At 35.0% G+C, this 19,635-nt stretch overlaps 1 protein-coding gene across 1 annotated transcript; it reads right to left on the reverse strand.

The window, feature by feature from the left end:
- Positions 1 to 1,677: 1,677 nt before the first annotated feature.
- On the reverse strand, positions 1,678 to 5,221 carry LOC132030873 (20 kDa chaperonin, chloroplastic-like). The gene is made up of 6 exons (XM_059420639.1): positions 5,101 to 5,221; positions 4,742 to 4,926; positions 3,488 to 3,667; positions 3,248 to 3,403; positions 2,886 to 2,963; positions 1,678 to 1,989 (listed from the first exon to the last, which is right to left on the reverse strand). The coding sequence occupies exons 2-6, from the start codon at positions 4,910 to 4,912 to the stop codon at positions 1,816 to 1,818; spliced, it is 759 nt and encodes a 252-aa protein (XP_059276622.1). The 5' UTR covers positions 4,913 to 4,926; positions 5,101 to 5,221; the 3' UTR covers positions 1,678 to 1,815.
- Positions 5,222 to 19,635: the final 14,414 nt, after the last annotated feature.

Raw genomic sequence — 19,635 nt, forward strand, 5'->3', positions numbered from 1 at the left:
ATTATGTATATAATTCGTAAAATATATCTAATATTAACTAAAGGAATACATGCTCAAACTAGACCGAATGGAGCATTGGCTAGTGCTACCTTTAATCCCTAAGGTTGTGGGATCGAATCCTACTAAATGTAGTTTTGCGTCTTTGTTTTAAAAAAAAAAGTGAACTCATTTTTTTGAAAGCCTAGATTCGCCTCTAATGAGTGCGTGTCAGATCCAAGTAGTATTATTTGGAGGTTCAATACGGATGCGATAATATTTTTGGAGAGTCTTGAGCAATATAGATTACCATCGGGAGAATATACTACAGCTCGAATTAGCCTGCTCCTCATAATTCAAGTTGATCAAAGAAAATTTCGGCCGAGAATTTATTTCATTGTGCATCCTTATTGTGGTGCCTTGCTCTTTCTTTCCAACATAAACCACCTCAACAACAAAAAGGAATTTTTCTATAAATATCTGACCACATTCGCTGTTTACTTTTCCTAGCCGATATATAAATAAGATTATGCTCATATAATACATTATTATATATAATAAAGGTCAATCTAACTCTTTTGTAGTACTTAGCTAGAGTCCTTGATTACATTACAACTAAGGTTGCCAACTAAAGGTTTCCTATTTCAAAATTTACCCCTATATTTGTCTTTTATTGTTTCCTCTGCTATAGGATATTTTAGAAATATTAAGGCATTTCTAAGCCTTTTTTTAATAATACAAAATCTCTTAGACTAACTTTTTGAAGGTGATGACATGTACTATAACTTCTTCATATGACTTATTTTTTCTCCTACTCCTACTTTATTTCTTTATTATTTAAGGTGTCTCACAAATTTTGGTAAATTTAAAAAATTTTAAGGTTCTCTTAAAATGCTTAAGAAATTTTGAATTGTGATGATGTATATTAAAAAAAAAAAAAAAAAAAAAAAAAAAAAAAAAACACTACTATGCATAATTTGAATGAGAGAATACTCCACATTTGCAGTTACCTTAATTAGAACATGTATTACACACAAAAAAATGAAATTTCTTTAACTAACAGCTCTTTAATTGTTCAGTGAAATTTAATATATAAAATTGGTCTTAATTTGGATTAGATATTGTTACCTAATTTTTTGAAAGAAAATGTGATATTGGATATATGTTGTTTAAAATTAAGAGACTTTATGTATTTGTTTGAAGGTTAAAAAAAAAAAAAAAAAGGGTCAAAAGTAAAGACAAAAAAAAAAATTGTTCAATTTTCAAATATTTTTATGCAATTTAAATATATGGGAAGCCTTTAGTTTATAAGAATTTGCAAAAAATATCGAACTAATCTTTCAATAATTTAATGTCATAAAGAATGGGAAAAAAATAAAAAATAAAAATTGCAATTGTAACTTTAAATTTTGATTTTGAGCCCGTGCTAGAATTTACAAAAAAATTAAACTGATCTTTCAATAACTTAATGTCACAAGAAAGCGAAAGAAACTAAAAAGTAATTATAAATTTAACTTTTAATGTTAACCGGGCCAAATGCCCACTAGTGGTATACATATTTATATATCCAACGGCTATTTAGTTTAATTCTTTCAATTTTTTTAAGTCTCTTAAACATTTTCACATATCCGTCTTTCCTTCACTTATAAGGAAAACCAAAAAGGTTGGACTTTGCCAACAAAATATGGGAGGAAATGGCAGTTACAAAATTGGATTCTATAATTTATATTCATCATTAATTTGCAAGAATTTTAACCCAAACTAGTACAACAGCTTCTCCTCTTGTCTACACTAAACTGCAAATATTGGTATGTAAATGAATTGTTATATAAAACACATCTATGAAAGCACAGCCATTACATCAGATGCCCTTAGAGTGATGTAATCAGATCCATCAGCCCCTCTGAAGTCATTGCCAGCATATTTGGAATACAAAACTGTATTTCCAGGAGATACTGAAACTGATTTCCTGTTTCCTTCTTCATCAAGAGGACCGGGTCCAACGGCTATTACCTGTTTCAACCATGAGAAAAGTAACAGATTTCAACAGGAGTTGACTTCACGATCGGGTCATCTAAAAGATATCTACAGCTAACCTTTCATTAAAAATAAGACTAGTAGCCTAAACAACATATGTTAAAGTACATTGATAGCGTAAATACTTTACACTGTTGAGGGCCGTTTTGGTCACATCACAGTTATACGAGGATTAAAATCCAGGAATTGTTTATACAGGGATTAATAATCGCCTGCACCTTCCTTTTATCAAATATCAGGGTGGTTCCATCATGAGGGGTATCTTATCATGGTGTCGGATCCTAAATTTTATGGATTCCTTCTTTGTTACCAGATCGACCCCTAATCCATAGTGTCTCAACAAGGAAGCCAAAGAGATTCTTTTTTTCCTTTATACTGGGTATGTTATTGTTGTTGTTGTTGTTCTTTATTTCAAACTTGAAGGGATTGTTATGCAGTAATTAATAATGAGGAGATGGTCATACATGAGTTACTAACTTTAAAATGGCATTTTTGACTGTTAATAGATTAATTCCATCATTGATAATACACATATTTTTATTCTTCATTCTATCTTGCATAAAACAGTTCATAGATTCCCACATAATTTAATCCAAGTATATTCAAATACAGCCACCCAAACGTTGCATTAGTTATGAGGAGATTATTTTTTTCCTTATGCAGCCAACCAAACACGGTATTAATCTATGTGAGATTTTATGTTGGAATTAATTATTCAAAACCAGTGAACGACCCCTTAGTGTATGAAAATTATATCCTTCCAACAAATATTGGATTGACCAGAAGAAAATATAATATCAGACACAGAAATTGACTGTGAAATATTAAGGGTAGGAACAATACTAGGTGAACTGAAGGGTGCATATTTTTACCGTGCCAATCGAAGGTTTCTCCTTTGTGGCCTCACTCAAAAACAATCCTCCAGCAGTTTTTTCCTCAGCCTCGGCCACCTGATAAAAAGTATGATGACTATATATCAGCACTACTCAGAAAAGACAACTTTTTTTTTTTTTATCAAATGTCCACGAAGGGACACTAAAAAAACACCGTAGAAATGAAAATTTGAGGGATGTGCAATATCAAGAAGAGCAAGAGAAAACATGGTAACGAAGCCAGAATTTCAAATTGCAACTCAGTTACCAAAAACTACATGACAAAAATTAGAATTAGGACACAAAAAAGGCTCATTTCATTAAATGAGGAGATAAAGTGTGATAATAACATAATAACAAACCTTGATTAGAACTCTGTCATTTAAGGGCTGCAAATCCTTGATATCATCTGTGTCAAGAATACCAACAATGTCATCCTCTTTCAAGATCAGGTGCTTTGACCCATCAAACAACACTTCAGTTCCTACATATTTTGAGTACACCACTTGGGTACCGGTCTACACAAATAAGATTCTTTTTTAGAAAAATGATCGATCACGTATACAAGCCAGGTCGAGTACATAACTTGATTACGAAACTACCTTCACACTAATTTCCACTTTATTCTTCCCAATTAAGCGACCTTCTCCAACAGCAACAACCTCACCGCCTTGTGGATTTGACTGTGCTGATGTCGGAAGTAGGATACCACCTACACTTTTTTCCTCTGCAATCTTAATCTTCACCAGAACTCTATCACTCAAAGGTTTAATGGAAGTGTACTGCATGAACAACAGCAAGAAAATAAGGAAACAGATAAATATGAAAACTTTCCTGCGAAAACAACAAGGGAATTGCCGTTTGGTTCAAAACCAGGATATCCCAAGATTATAGTTCTAGGATTATGAGCAAGATTATAACCTAGATGATCAATTCCACCTTCTATATGGGATAAGTTATACCAAGAATTTGGTATAAAATAATATTGCTTTTAGCTAATACCTCCACAACCAAACACGGGATACGTTTAATCCCAAATTTTATACCAGGATAATCCACCTAATCCCTTGAACCAAACGGCCCTTAATGCATTGCAATTGACATAGCTTGACTAATTCCAGGGGCGGAGCTACAGTTCTGCTTACGAGTAACTTGTTTAAAAATCCACTTCATATGTGTAATTTTTTTTATCTAGAACCCAGTAAACTGCCTTCCCGTAGATTCAGGAATTCTACACAAATAGCCAGCCGAATTCATTGTTTACTTTTCCTAGCCGGTATACACAGATTATAAACTAATTATATATGCTTATACACATTATTATACATGGATTATACATGTGCCGGCTATTTTTAGTTCAAGCAGTTAGGTGGCCTGGGATATAGGTTAATTCTTCTTTCTAGAATCCAGAACTCATAAACTCAAAATCCTAGCTCCACCATGGTTCGACAAAACTCAATAACTTTAGTCCAAACTCTGTATTCGTGTTCAAAAATTCACTTAATATGTATAAATAACTTATCAAGAACTCATGCCTCTACTAAAATCCTGACTCCATAAACTCAAAATCCTAGCTCCGCCTATTCTTCCTAACTATTCAGCTACTATAACTAACTACTACTACAACAACAACATACCCAATGTAATACCACAAAGTGGGGTACGCAAACCTTACTCCTACCTTGGGAGGTAGACAGGCTGTTTCCGAAATACCCTCGGCACAAAGATAAACAACTCAAAGCAATATAAAAAGCCATGGCAAAATACTATAAAAGCATAACTCAAACTACTATAGCTAACTGAAATAATAATGAAATAAAACAAAAACTATAGAGTAAATAAACCAAATTATATACCTTAGGGGATACAGAAGTTGCAGCCTTAACAACAAGTCCACTAAACAACCTTCCATTTTGTTTCAAAGGAGCAAAGGATGCAATATTTACATTACTTGTAGACCTAAGCCCTTCAAAGGATACAAATCCCTTAGCAAAAATGGATGATGTAGTCAGTTGGATTGTTGCCATAGCTTTATTCTGAGCTAAAAAACCAAGAAACCCACAGCAAAAAGAGTCAATATTTTCAATCAAGAATTCATAATAAAATCAAGAATACCCTTCACAGAAATAACCCCAGAAGCAACCAAAAAAAAAAAAAAAGTGATGATAAGCTTGAGAATTTCAATTAATTAATGATTAAAAAAAGGATGTAGTACCTTTATTGGGAAATTAATGAGTGATTGAGGTGTGTGTTTGACTGTGGAAGACAGAATAAGTATTGCAGTTGAGGATAACAAAACGTAGAAGGTTCTAAGAGGGGACTTTTTTATTACTTCTTTTTTTGTTTTATGGTATTATATATTTTAAGAAGAGGAAGAGCTTTTTGAAACGTTCATTTTTAGGTGTTAAAAGAGGTCGTTTATTTTGATTGAAAAAACGGAAATTTCATCGTCCTTGGCTAATTAATAAATAAAATATATATTTTACTAAAACACCCATATTAATTGGTGTATAGTTTCAATAGATTTAGAGAATGATTTGAAAATGAGTAATTAATGTTAAGGGTAAAACAAGAAAAAGAAATTTGTCTTTTCTTGATATGCTAAAATAGATAAGTAAAAGTGAATTTTTTTTTTTAGTATAGCGGACAAGTAAAAGTGCACAGAGAGAGTATATATTTTATCATAATAATCATATTAATTGGTGTATAGTCTCGTTTGATTTGGAGAATGATCTAGAAATGAGTAATTAATTTTAAGTGTAAAACAAAAAAGTTTGTCTTTTCTTGATATGTCAAAGTGAACAAGTAAAAATGAAAATTTATTTTTAGAATAGTGGATAAGTAAAAGTGAACGGAAGGAGTAGTTATTCTCACTATCGTTATATATAAAAAAACTTTTATCTTTACCCTTCCAAACCAAGCTCGTATTTGAATTTTTATACTCCCTCTGTCCCAATTTAAGTGTCTTAAATTGACTAGGCACAAAGTTTAAGGAACAAAAAAAAAATTGAATCTTGTGGTTCTAAATAAATAGTGTGTGTGATATACTAAAATATTTTTTGAATCTTGTAGTTATAAACTTAACACGATGTTTAAATTATCACATACTAAATATAAAAAGAGACACTCTTTTTAAGATAAATTAAAAAAGAAAGTTAGACACTTAAATTGAAACGGAGGGGGTATTACTAAGGCTGATCTTAACTTTTGGATTTCTATTTCGAATCGTCATTTCTTTGAAAGCAAGGCTCTTGACTACCTTTTCCTTAGAGCTTGTTCCTTCGTGGGTGATTTCTTGCTCTCACGTTCGAGTGTTGGCTTGCTCGTCTCTAACCACATGAGTGAGATTTCTGTTATTAAGGTTGCATGTCCACAAAAAAAGGTCAATTTTGCTCCTTTACAATGAAAAATGATCAATTTTATTTTTGTTTTACTTTAAATATAAAAATTACATTGCACGTTATATAACAGGCTCAAGTATACGTCTCCAGTACTATTAAAGTTGTCTAAGATGGAAGTCCAATCTCACATGACACTAATATTTTGATGGAAAAAAATACGAAATAAAAGGTTAATTTGAGATACGAAGTAAACGCTCGAAACAAATATTATTACTCTTAGATCGAACTTTCATTTATAAATCAAATTATGACAATAAACTAAGAGCCCATTTGGATTGGCTTATAAGTTGGTTGGTCAAACCAGCTTATAAGCTATTTTTAACTTATTTGGGTGTTGGGCAAAAATAAAAAACGGCTTAAATTAAGTTTAAAAGTGCTTAAAATAAGCCAAAATCAAAAAGTTGCTCAACCCCAACTTATATTTTTTTTTTTTTTGGCTTAAAAGACATTTTGGTTTGACCAACAACTTTACCCTTTTATCCCTTATATTTTCTATTAATTTTGATATTGCAATACTTAAAAACTTTAAGACTTTTACTCAAACACGTAGCTGAATTTATAAAATAATTTTTGACACTAAAAAATACTTTGACCATTTTTTTTTTTTTTTTTTTTTTTCGCTAATCCAAACGGGATCGCCCGCATAAAGTCTTGTTGACGTTGTTGTGCACCAAAAGAACATCTCACTTATCACAGTGTCAGTTTCATAGAAATAATAACATCTTTCTAGATGAAAAGAGTAGTAGGAGAATTCTTGTGATATTCCAACTTGTCTTTCCTCGAGTCCACACGCTGAGAGTTAGGAACTACAAGAAGTCCAATTTGATGGTATATATAACGAGGATGAGCGTGCATGCAGCTCAATTATTTGATAACTTGATAGTAACAGTAGTCAGGTGGACCTGAACTCAGGAATTGGGATATATGACCTACTAATACATTACGTCAAGATTTGAAAGAAATTGACTATGATATCACCTTATATATATATATATATATATATATATATATATATATATATATATATATATATATATATATATATATATATGTGTGACATACAGGGTCACACCATAACTATCACTTTCTTTTCGGTTTCTATCTAAATTATCGGAAAGGTTGAGAAAAACTACCTAAACTATCACTATCAGTTTCAAAGCACACACCAACTAAATGTGTGAACTCACTCTCCAAAAGGCAAGTGAAGCTGAAATTTTCTCAAAAAAATTGTCCACATGGCATAAGTGATGCTATGAGGCACCTACATGGAAATTAAAAAATAATGTATTTTTTTATTAAAAAAATGGTATTTTTTTTAAAATCTGGATATTAAAAAAAAAAATCAAAAAATTTAGAAAATCAGAAAAAAATGATTTAAAAAATAGAAAAGTTGATTTTTTTTTAAAATGTGAAAACTAAATAATCAGTTTTCATTTTTTTTTAATAAAAAAATAACTTTTCCATTTTTTAAACTATTTTTTTTATATTTTCTATAATTTTTGATATTTTTTGACAAAAATTATTATTTTTCAGTCTGTTTTTTAAAACAAATAATTTTTTTTTTTTTAAATTTCCATATAGGTGCCATTGTGACATTATTTATCCACATGGACAACACTTGGCAACATTTTTATATAAAATGAAGAGTGTAGATCACATGTCTTTCAAGAATAATTTGAGGTATGTTTTACAAACTAGATAGTGATAGTTTAGGTAGTTTTCTCAACCTTCTAATAGTTTAGGTATGAAACTCAAAAAAAAATTGAGGTGTGTTTTTGACCCTTATCTCTAATATATATATATATATATATACTTGAGTAAGTACTTAAACTGTTAGACATTAAGTTTGAAATAATTGTCATCAAGTGCAGAGGCAAATTAAAGGGGGATTTGGAGTTTGAAGTTTATGGTTCCTAGTTATAATGGTCTCAACTTACTATTTAATGGTAAATGGTTCATAGTCAAATATTTATAGACATTTAGTAAATTTCTTAATATATATATATATATATATATATAGCGTTTGCGTAAAAGCTGTTAGAATTGAGATAGAGTATTCGAGACCTCCATTGATGAATACACAATAGCTTCACCAAGCTCTGAGAAGGAGGAAGAAGAAAACAGTGCTGAAACTAATTAGAGAGAGAAATAATGAACTATAGGTGATTTGGGGAAATGAAAAATCAGTTTATTTCTTACGGTAGTTTGTAAATACATACACGTGTGAAACAAAGAAGGAAAAAATACACAACTGGCCTAACTAACTTAACAGCCTTTCACTCATCATTTACAAAACTGCTACCACTACCTTTCAACTAACTCATTAACCACTCATTATTCTAACTAATTACAAGCTAATGATTATAAGCTAATTATCATATAATCTCAACAATCCCCCCCTCCCTCCCTCAAGTTAGAAGGGAGATGCTTACTGCCAACTTGTGCAGCGTATTAGAGTGTTTAGGTCCTGACAAAGCCTTGGTCAAGACATCTGCAAGCTGATCATCAGTAGAAATGTGGCGAAGCACAATAAGTCCCTCTTGAAGTTTATCTCGAACAAAGTGGCAATCCTCTTGCGCAACTTAAGTGTTTTGTCCTCTCATGGAACCTTTGGGTTAAACGTAATATGAATTGGGATATATGACTAAATACATTACGTCAAGATTTGAAAGAAATTGACTATCACAATATATATATATATATATATATGACGAGATAGGCGGGTTGCAAAACTAAACGATCTAGTCAAAACACTTGTGTGAACCTCTCTCCCCCTGGCAACTAAACCAATTCACCCACTACCTTCCTAATGGCTCTATACTCTACTTCTGCTGAGGACAAAGACACTGTTGTTTGTTTCTTGGATTTCCAACTGATTGGGTTGTTTCCCATCAAGATGACATAACCACTCACTGATCTTATAATATATATACTTGAATCAAGGGGCATGCGCCCAATCTGAATCATATATATATATATATATATATATATATATATATATATATATATATATATATATATATATATATATAAACAGAAGGCAGTAATGGTACGAGACCTCCGTGGATTAACTTTGAGAGGAAAATGCCTTGAGAGAGATCACCTTTCCAAATGAAAAATCGTATTTCAACATGGAAAGAAGGAAAAAATACTGCTTTAAGGTGAGGCTCTCTTGGTGTCTGTAAAAATTGACTTAAGTGTTGCACACTAAATACAATGTCCAGTCTTGTGTTAGTCAAGAAGTTAAGCTTTCCTACAAGTTTCCTGTAGAATGTAGGATCACTTAAAAGCTGCCCCTCACCAGATTTGAGCTTAACAATGGGATCAAGTGGTGAGGGAACAGGCTTGCATTCATTGCACTCAAATTCCTTGAGTAAATCCATGGTAAACTTCCTTTGGGAGATAAGCACACCATCCTCTCTATAGAGTATTTCAAGTCCCAAGAAGTAATTCAATTTTCCCAAATCCTTGATCTTGAAATGATCATGTAGAAATGATTTCAAAAAAGTAATCTCTCCCAGATCAGTCCCAGTCAGGATCACATCATCAACATACACTGCAACAAAAACTATTGAAGATCCATTTTTCCTGAAGAATAAGGAATAGTCACTGTTTGAATGTGAATATCCTCTTGAACACAAAGCTTGTGTCAGTTTGTCATACCACTGTCTGCTGGCCTGTTTCAAACCATATAATTATTTTCTTAGCTTGCAAACTAGACCCTTGTTGACCAACAACCCTTGAGGGACATTCATATAGACATCCTCATGAAGATCACCATGCAAAAATGCATTATTCACATCCAATTGATAAAGGTTCCACCCCTTCTTTACTGCTAAGCTAATCAAGGTTCTAACAGCAGTCATTTTGACCACTGGGGAGAAAGTCTCAGTATAATCTACTCTAGCTTGCTGTGTGTATTCTTTCACCACTAATCTGGCCTTGTACCTTTCTATTGTCCCATCAACTTTATGCTTTATTTTGTAAACCCACCTGCACCCTATTGCTCTTTTTCCTGCAGGCAACTGAACTAAACCCCAAGTGATATTAACATATAGTGCTTCAAATTCTAGTGTCATGGTTGCTTGCCAAGCAGGATCCATAATTGCCTTCTCATATGAGCGAGGCTCACAATCATGAGAAACATGTTCAACTAACTGCTGACTATCAGAAGTGAAACTGGCAAGAGATATATGGTGATTAGTGTCAAGTGAATTTGTGTGCAAGTTGGTTGATGGCGTTTGAGGCTGTAATACAGGTAAGGAGTAGTTGTATTCTCTTAGAAAGTTTGGTATGGTATGAATCCTATTGGTTCTCCTAGGGGCTGGGTCTTGAGGTTGAAGTTGAGTTGTGGGAGGATATAAGGATGGTGGTACTGTGTGTTGTTCGGATGGTTCAAAACTAGAAGTTGCAGGACTGTTAGGTTGTTCAGGGTGAGTAGTGTCATGTGCTTGGGGTGGTGAGGACTGGTGTAGTGGTGTAATGGTGTTAGTGTTTGTGACTTCATCAGGAACTGCATCATCCAACCCATAGCATTTGCTAAAATCATTTAGAGTAGAATCAAACAAACCAGAGTTGAGTGTTACATTTCTCAGGACACTACTAAAATTAGAATCAAGAAAAGAAACTGCAAAAGGAAAAATGTTCTCATAGAATGACACATCCCTAGAAATATGTATCCTCTTGGTATTCAGATCCAGTACCTTGTACCCTTTTGTGTTGAATGGATTTCCAACAAAGATGTGAGGAGTTGATCTTGGTTCAAACTTGTCTAGATGAGTTTTCGAAGTGCTAGGGAAGCAAAGGCAACTAAATGACCTGATGTGTGAATATGTACGTTGTTTCTGATACAGGGTTCCAAAAGGGCTTTTATTCTTGAGGATAGTACTTGGAAGTCTATTTATCAGGAAGGTTGATGTCAAGATGCATTCTCCCCAATACTTTATTGGAAGTCTAGACTGGTATAACAATGCTCTTGCAATCTCTACTAGGTGTTTGTGTTTTCTCTCCACCACACCATTTTGTTGTGGTGTGTATGGGCATGTTTTATGATGTATGATCCCTTTTTCTTGAAGGAAAATTATGGTTTCATTGTTGGTGAATTCTGATCCATTGTCAGTTCTGATTGATTTGACTGTGGTTCTAAACTGATTCTCTACTAAGGTAATGAAAGCTTTCAAGGTCTGTAAGGTGTTACTTTTGCAACTGAGTAGTTGAGTCCATGTTGATCTACTGAAGTCATCAACTATGGTTAGAAAGTATTTGTAATTGTCATGAGTGGGCACATGATATGGTCCCCACATATCTAAGCGAAGTAAATCAAAGATTTCATTAGAAGAGTTTGTGGTTTTGGGTGGAAATGGTAGTCTTGCTTGCCTAGCCATGGGACAAACAGTACACATAAAAGGTTGTTTGGATGAGAACTTTATTGGTATGGTGGGAATTCCCATCATTTTCACAAAGGACACATGGCCTAGTCTATTATGCCACAAGTGATCAACACTATCTCCATGGGATATGCATGACATGAGAGTTTTAGCAGAACTAAAAACAGAAGCAGAAGCAGTATTGTCATCAAATTTTAAATCAGAAGCAAGATTGTTATTAGGGTTTGAAACAACAACATTATCACAACAAACTCTCTTATTGATTGAACCAGTGGAATTTACATATGTTGTCCCATCATGATTTGTTTCCTTATTACTGGTGTGAGTCAAATTTACAGATGAAAATGAAGGGGAATGTAGAGTTTGTCTATCATAACTGGCAAAAGTTGAATCTGCAAGCAATTTGTGTGGTCCAATAGGAACAGGAGAAGGACTGCATTTGTTGTGACACTTTGGACAAAGAAAATATATCCCATTTCTTGCTCTACCAATCTCCATAGCGTTCTTCAGTGAAGGGCCCTGCATAAGACAGGAAGAACTGCTAAAACTAACAATCCCTTTGAGTTGTAAAGCCAAACAGTGTACAGAAATCAAATTAAACTTGAAACTGGGGATAAACAGGACTTTGTACAAAGTTAATGTAAGAGTAAGATGTGCATCACCAATTTTAGTCACTTTCACCCTATATCCATTTGATAGTGTAACTAGGAAGGGGTAAGGTAAGGTTTTGATGTTGATGAGGACAATTTTGTTATAAGTCATGTGGTGTGAAGCACTAGAGTCTATGATCCAAGAGTCAGCAGACAGTTTTACACACTTACATGAAAGATTACCAATCTCAGTAATTGAGGAATGGCAAGCTAGAATACCTGCAAAGTTCACAACTCCTCCAGTGATGTTTTTACGCAACCTCTCTTACTGAATTTCCAGTTGAGTTTCCTCCTTGCACTTGTACATGTTCTAGTAGCATAAGCAACTGATCATACTGCTGCTTTGTCAAGACTTTCCCAGGAACTTGTTTGTTGCTGCCCTCAAGATTTCTTCCTAACACTTCTTCAGGTGTTCCATATACATTTGATGCTGATGCTGAGTTCTTACCCTTTGTAAACTTAAAATCATGAGGAAAGCTGTTATATCCCGTATTTCATGCATTCGGATAATTCGAGAAAGCGAGTGGCAAGTTAAGGACAAGATCATTTTCAAGAGTTATTTTAATGTACGAGTTGTTAGGGATATCATTTATGAGCATTGGTAGTATGAAAATATTTGGAAAGGCCACGGTAAAAGGGAAATTTGCAAAATGACCAATGAAAATAATGTGGAAGGTTAGGGGCGAAGTGGTAATATTGAGAAAAGTCGAGGGGGCAAAATGGAAATTTTACCTAAGGTTCGTGAAAATTCCAAAGAGGCCATATTGGCCATGTGACAAAAAAAAAAAGGAAAGAAAAAGGATGAAAAATGATGACAATTAAGTCATCTTTTAATTTCAAGAAAATTAAAGAAATTTCTAGAGAAGGGGCATGTGCCTGGCATGATTTGGAGGATATATATATATATATATATATATATATATATATATATATATATATATATATATATATATATGAGAAGTCTTCATTTTAGGCAAGAGAGTTGGAGAGAAAAAAAAAAAAAAACTTTGGAAGAAAAACAAAGGGCCATTTCGGCCAAGCTTGGAGGCAACAAGAATCTTGGAAAAATTTCTCAAAATTATTCTCTACTAATTGGAAGGTCCTTTAGCAAGGAGAAGAGGTCATTGGAACAAGTAGAACATTTATTGTTGCAAGATCAACATGCTAGCCAAGTGGGGAATTAAAGAAAAAGGGTAAGAATTTAATCTTCTTTTATATGTTATGTATGGTTGTGTATGTTGTGGCGTGTAGGAGTGAATGAAACTCATGAAAATTATGAAAATATGGATGTTGAATAGTTGTCCGTGTATATGTAGTTGTGGTCGTGTGGTCATAGTGTGATTTGGAAGAGAATGGATTAATTCTATGTAGTATGTTAGTTGTTGTTGCAATGTATGGAAAAGGATGGAAATTTATGAAAATATGGGTGTAGTTGTTGTGGCGAAGAATGTTATTGTGTGGTAAGCTATGACGAGTTGATTTCATGTAATATTCTAGTCGATGTCGTTGCGGATTCTATGATATTATATGAAGGTTTAAAGGGTTGGAACGAAATGGAAATTGTTTGTAGATTGGTGGAGAAGTTAATGTAATATTAGTATGCTTCCTTACGTTTGTATGAATATGATGTTAGCAATGCATGGTTTTAATATGGGTTATGAATCTAGAATAAAAATGTGTAGAGATGATGGAACAACTTTTATATAGTATGTTAATTGATGTGGTTATGTAATTTGTGATGGAAATGGAAATTTGATAACTTAAATTGATGTTGGAATTGCTATGGGCTGATTTGGAAGCGAATATAATGTTAGTGTCGTTTCTCTATTTATGAGTATAATGTTGCTAATGTGTGTATTGTTGAGGAAGTTATGAATTTGGAAGCAAGAAATGCGTTAAATATTGTTCTAGGAAAGTTGAGAAGTTTCGGGTGGTTTAGTATGTGGGTTGGATTATTGTGAGTAATTATTGGTATTGTCATTGTTGATCTGTTGGCCGAGTCTCATTCTCGGATTTTACGTAGATTGTTGGCCGAGATAGAATCTCGGGGCGGCGAATTTACAGGGGAGATGCTGCCCAAATTTCTGTAGACAAATAGTGAATTAAAAATTTGAATTCTAAAAGTCTTACTATTGACAATTGGTAAACATGACCATTTGTAGATCTTGGGCGAAACGGGATTTGAATTTGGAGAGGCGTAAGCAGCGGAAAAGGTATGTAAGGCTTACCCTTTCTTTCTCTTGGCATGTCCTAGATGTAATAGGCTATGATTTGAGCCTCGGGGATGATTCTACTCTCGAAATCCGAGCTTATATTTATCCCTTTTTCATTCGGTAGAATTGAACTAAATAACTTACGCTTTATTGTAAAGAAATGTTCAAACGTCCGTAACTTTTGAAAATGAAAGCGGAATGCCTTGAAATCTTCGAGGATGATCCAATGGCACATAATGACCACGTTTTTATGTTCGTTACCCGACTTGACCCGAGGTGGGCCCACGGTCCCCGAGATTTAATTGTATTGTTCTATTTGTCTTATTTCCGTAAGATAATTAAGGAAACCTTTGACTATTGTTCAATTTGATATAAGTGTCACTGGTAACTCGGATATGAGCATTCTGGTTCGACTATTCCGATATAAATGCTTCGATACGAATGATCGATTTAAATATTTTGATATAAGTATTCGATGTAAATATTCGATATAAGTATTCGATATAAGTATTACGCTATGTGTATTCGGATATGAGTCGTCGATCCGAGTATTCTAATATGAGTATGCTCTATAGGCCTTAACGTTTTCCACGTACGATCTCGGATCGCTTAAAAAGTCCGAAGAGGTTTCTGTATTTCAAACGCTCATAACTTCCCGATATTAATTTGGAAGAACCCGAAATTCGTTTCTGAGCTTTTGACTGTCGGTAAGTGTACGTATTCATCGAGTCTGGATTTATGTGCATATGGTTTCTCACGACTCTGCTCGTGCAAGGCTCAATGTATACGTTCACCGCGTCCCGGCCGGGATGCGTTATCGTGCGCGTGCCTGCGTATATGTACCGTTCCCGCGTCCGGGCCGGGTTATATCGTGCGGGTTCCGGCCGCACCGCGCGTCCCTCATAGGCGGGCCGGGCTCGCGTTTATGTATATGATATTATGATCGATGATATGGGGACGGTGGCCGGGATGGCATATGATACGTACGTTCACCGCGTCCCGTACTAGAGGGCGGGTTCATTACCGCGTCCCTCACTGGAGGGCCGGGATCTGTTATCAGCATATGCTTATGATAATATATGATCTGTTATGCATAATCTATGGTCTGAAAATAAGCATTTTGATATTCTGGACAAGGTCTGCATTTTTTTGTACTTCTGACTCTGATGACGATTTTGTACGTCAGACTTCTACATCTCTGATTTTGATAAGGCTCTGCCTATTATGCCTCCATACTCGATTTGATTACGAATCATTCGATATATCGCCGTACGTCCGGCTCCGTTCACGGACCTGTCCGGTATACCGTACGTCCGATCCGACTACGAACTGTCCGACAATGCCCGTACGCCTAACTCGATTACCACGGTCTCGTTTCGATATAGGGCCCGTACGTCTGCGTCTGATATAAGACATCATCTGAGCATTCTGTACGTTCTGTATTTCGCCCGGTATATGATATCATCTTAGCATACTGTACGTTTGTTATTCCGTCCAATATATGACCTCGTTCTAACGTTCAGACAAAGCAGACTCCGTCCAACGTGTGACATCCCCCCGGCGCTCTATATTTTTCGCACCTCTGATACGCGATCCGTAATCGTAAAATAAGCATTTTAGTACTGCCTTCCCACTCACTTACCATCCGTACTCCTTCCGACATATGAGACAGTATGTCCGATTTGTGTCCGAAAAATAAGCGTTCGGTGTTTTGACTAATGTACTTATCTTTTAGTCTGTTTGTTTTCGATTATGGTTCTCGTTTTACTGTATTGCATGCCTTACATGCTCGGTGCACATTTTTCGTATGACCCCCTGTCTTCGGGGGGCGCGTTTCATGCCACGCCCAGTGCATACTGCATTTGAAGTTATTATAGAAGGTTTTCCGGCAGAGATGGCAAGCTCCATTCTCCGGAGGGGTCGCCAAGTCGAGTTTGTTTGTTATGATTTACGGAGTTATGTTAGAGACTTTGCGACAGGCGTACGTGGGTATTGGTTGTCGATCTGTAAGCGGCTCCGTCGCCCGATATGTTGGTCCGTGTTATATCGAATTTTGTATGATTATAGATTTGTTCGAGTTGAAGGCTACGAAAAAAAATCTACTATGTATTTTATCTCATTTGGTTTTAAAAAAAAAATTTGGCGTGATTCCGTTTACGGAAGAGTCCGAGGGTTCGCTTGGCCCTAAGTAAGGGTCGGGTGCCCATCACACCCTAATAAGATCAGGGTGTGACAAAAGCCATGTAGCTTGTAGCACTTATCCCTCGTATGTCCAGGTTTCTTGCAATACTCACAAAACAAATTTGATCTATTTGGAGGTCTATTACCCCCAGAGCTTCTGCAAGAGTTGTTGTTGTAAGAGTTGTGATTTGGACTGTAATTTGTCCTGAAGTTGGTACTGGTGCTTACAGCATTGACATGGAGTGAAGTGGAACCTATGTCGAGGTGGTTATGGAGCTTAACTTCTCTTTGTTTCTCCTCTTGTGACAGAATGGAAAAAGCCTGAGCCATGGTAGGCAATGGACTCATCATCAAAATGCTACCTCTCATCATTGTATACACTTCATTCAGCCCCATAAGGAACTGAATTAGTCTCCTATCCTACTCAGCCTTATGCATTTTGACTTTTCCACCACAAGTGCACAAACATGTGTACTGTGAGTTAGTATCTAGAGTACTGAGTTCTTCCCACAGCTTCTTAACTCTGGTGTAGTAACCAGTGATGTCAAGATTCCCTTGAGTTAGTTCATTGATTTCTCGTTGGAGTTAGTAAAGTTTAGCCCCGTTAGTCTGGTCATACCTATCCTCCAACTCTTCCCATAGCTCTCTCGCATTGTTGTCATCACCGCGTACTATCTGCAAGGTCCTTTGACAAGGAACTCAGGATCCATGAGGTGACCATATCATCACATCTCTCCCATTATACAAAGTAGGGATGGGCGTTCGGTATTCGGTTCGGTATTTTTAAAGTTCGGGTTCGGTAATTCGGTATTTGGTAATTGGAAGTATATATCAAATACCGAACTTTCAAACTTTGATTCGGTAATTCAGTAATCGGTAAATCAAATATCGGTTCGGCACGGTATTCGGTAATACCATTTTTTTGCTAGCAGCTGCATTCATTCATCATGTGCAAGAGATATTTTCAATATTTTCACCGCAAAACGAGCCTGAAGTACAAACGAGATAGTTCAACGAACAATTTCTGCGAATGAAAGAAATCCAAAACTAATAGTTGAAACATAGCGATACCAAGTGTGAATTTTCAAATTACAGATGGTATGGTTCAACGAACAGTTCCTTTTGTTTGAAACACCAAGGCTTTAAAGAAGGACAGCCAGAGAATATTGATATTTTCTTAAGATTATAATCACGAGATTAATTAGCTTTGAACTTCAATTGGTATGAATGTATGGTTTTTGTACTTGCAGTTTCAATCCTCTTCCTAGATTGGTACAGTTAATTAAAAGTAACATATCCATATAAAATTAACTTAAATGTCATTTTTTCAGGACCACCTCAAAGATCTAGTATGTATCTCTATGATTTAACCGTTGAAATTAAAATTGATGTGAAGATAGGGTTCTATCTTGTCGATTTCAATACATGTTTAACATTTATAATTTACTCATATTTTTGTTTTAATTAGTATCATTTAAATGAAAAGTAAAATGTCAACTATTTAAATCAAAAGCTAACAATGGAGTTAAAACAAGAAATATGAGACAATGGCTGGCCTTCCTTTATCTTCTCCACAGAAGCTTGGAGATCAGAATACAATGAAATTAAAGAAAAAGAGACTTGGAGCCGAGGTGATAGGGATTACCAGATTAGGGATTTTTTGTGTGTGGGTCGAAATTGAAGAACTGATGGGTATTGAAGAAAAAAAGACTTGGAAGTTGGAGCTGAGGCGAAGTAGAACTGATAGCTGTGAAAGTGGTGAGACTAGTGGATGGTTGGAGATGAGGAGAATTAATAGAGAAGGAGACTGGTGGATGGTGGGGGGTTTTTAGGGATTGGATTTAGTGTGAAGTGATTAAGTGAACTGATGGCATGGGCGATGGATAATGGGTATAGATTTAAGACTTTTACTCCTGTAGGCTATTGGGTTTGGGCTGGACTAGAAATTTATTTACAATGGGCCTTTAAACCTTTACTCCTTTAGGCTTTATTGGTATTAATTTCGGTATTCGGTATTTACCGAATTACCGAACTGTATAATTGTAAATACCGAATACCGAAATACTAAATTTTATATTTCAGTCCCGAATACCGAACCGAAAACCGAATTACCGAAATAGCTGGTTCGATTCGGTAATTTGATTTTCGGTATTTTATGCCCAGCCCTAGTGCAAAGTTAGGTGAATCTGGACCAGGCTTTTCTACCTTTCCATTGATGAATCCTAGTTTATTTTTCACTGAAAGTGCCCTAAGCACTCCTCTCCTCCAAGACTTATATCCAATACCATCAAACACTACTGGCATTATTGAGCTTCCTGCAATTTCTGATGGATGCATATACAATGCATTGGTTGAATCGATAGTTTCCTGATTTTGGTTTTGACTTGCGTTTCCTTGTTCTGGATTAGGTGCCATGGTGAATTGGTTTTGAAGGTTTGAATTTGAGGATATTTGCTCACACTACTCGATAAGATGATTTAAAGTAACAATTTATCAAACAGCTGTGGTGCTCGATTGAAAAGGGAAAACAAAACTCAAAAATATCAACCAGAATGCGACAAAAAATCGAAGAATAACACTGAATCGATCAATCGAAGGATTAAAACAAAACGCACAGTTGAGATACAAAGACGAATTGAATGGTCGAAGAACAGAACAAGGAGAAACAACAAATTACTTCAATTTGGAGATTTTAACAACGAATTGACAAAAAATATGAGATTAAAAGATGAGCTGAGAAAATGAAGATTTTGATGCGGAAAACACGAACCTCTACGGCTCTGATACCATGTTAGAATTAAGATAGAGTATTCAAGACCTCCATCGATGAATACAAAATAGCTTCACCAAGCTCTGAGAAGGAGGAAGAAGAAAACAGTGCTGAAACTTAGAGAGAGAAATAATGAACTATAGTTGAT

This window comes from Lycium ferocissimum, chromosome 9 (assembly GCF_029784015.1).
Source record: "Lycium ferocissimum isolate CSIRO_LF1 chromosome 9, AGI_CSIRO_Lferr_CH_V1, whole genome shotgun sequence".
NCBI classification, from domain to species: Eukaryota; Viridiplantae; Streptophyta; class Magnoliopsida; order Solanales; family Solanaceae; genus Lycium; species Lycium ferocissimum.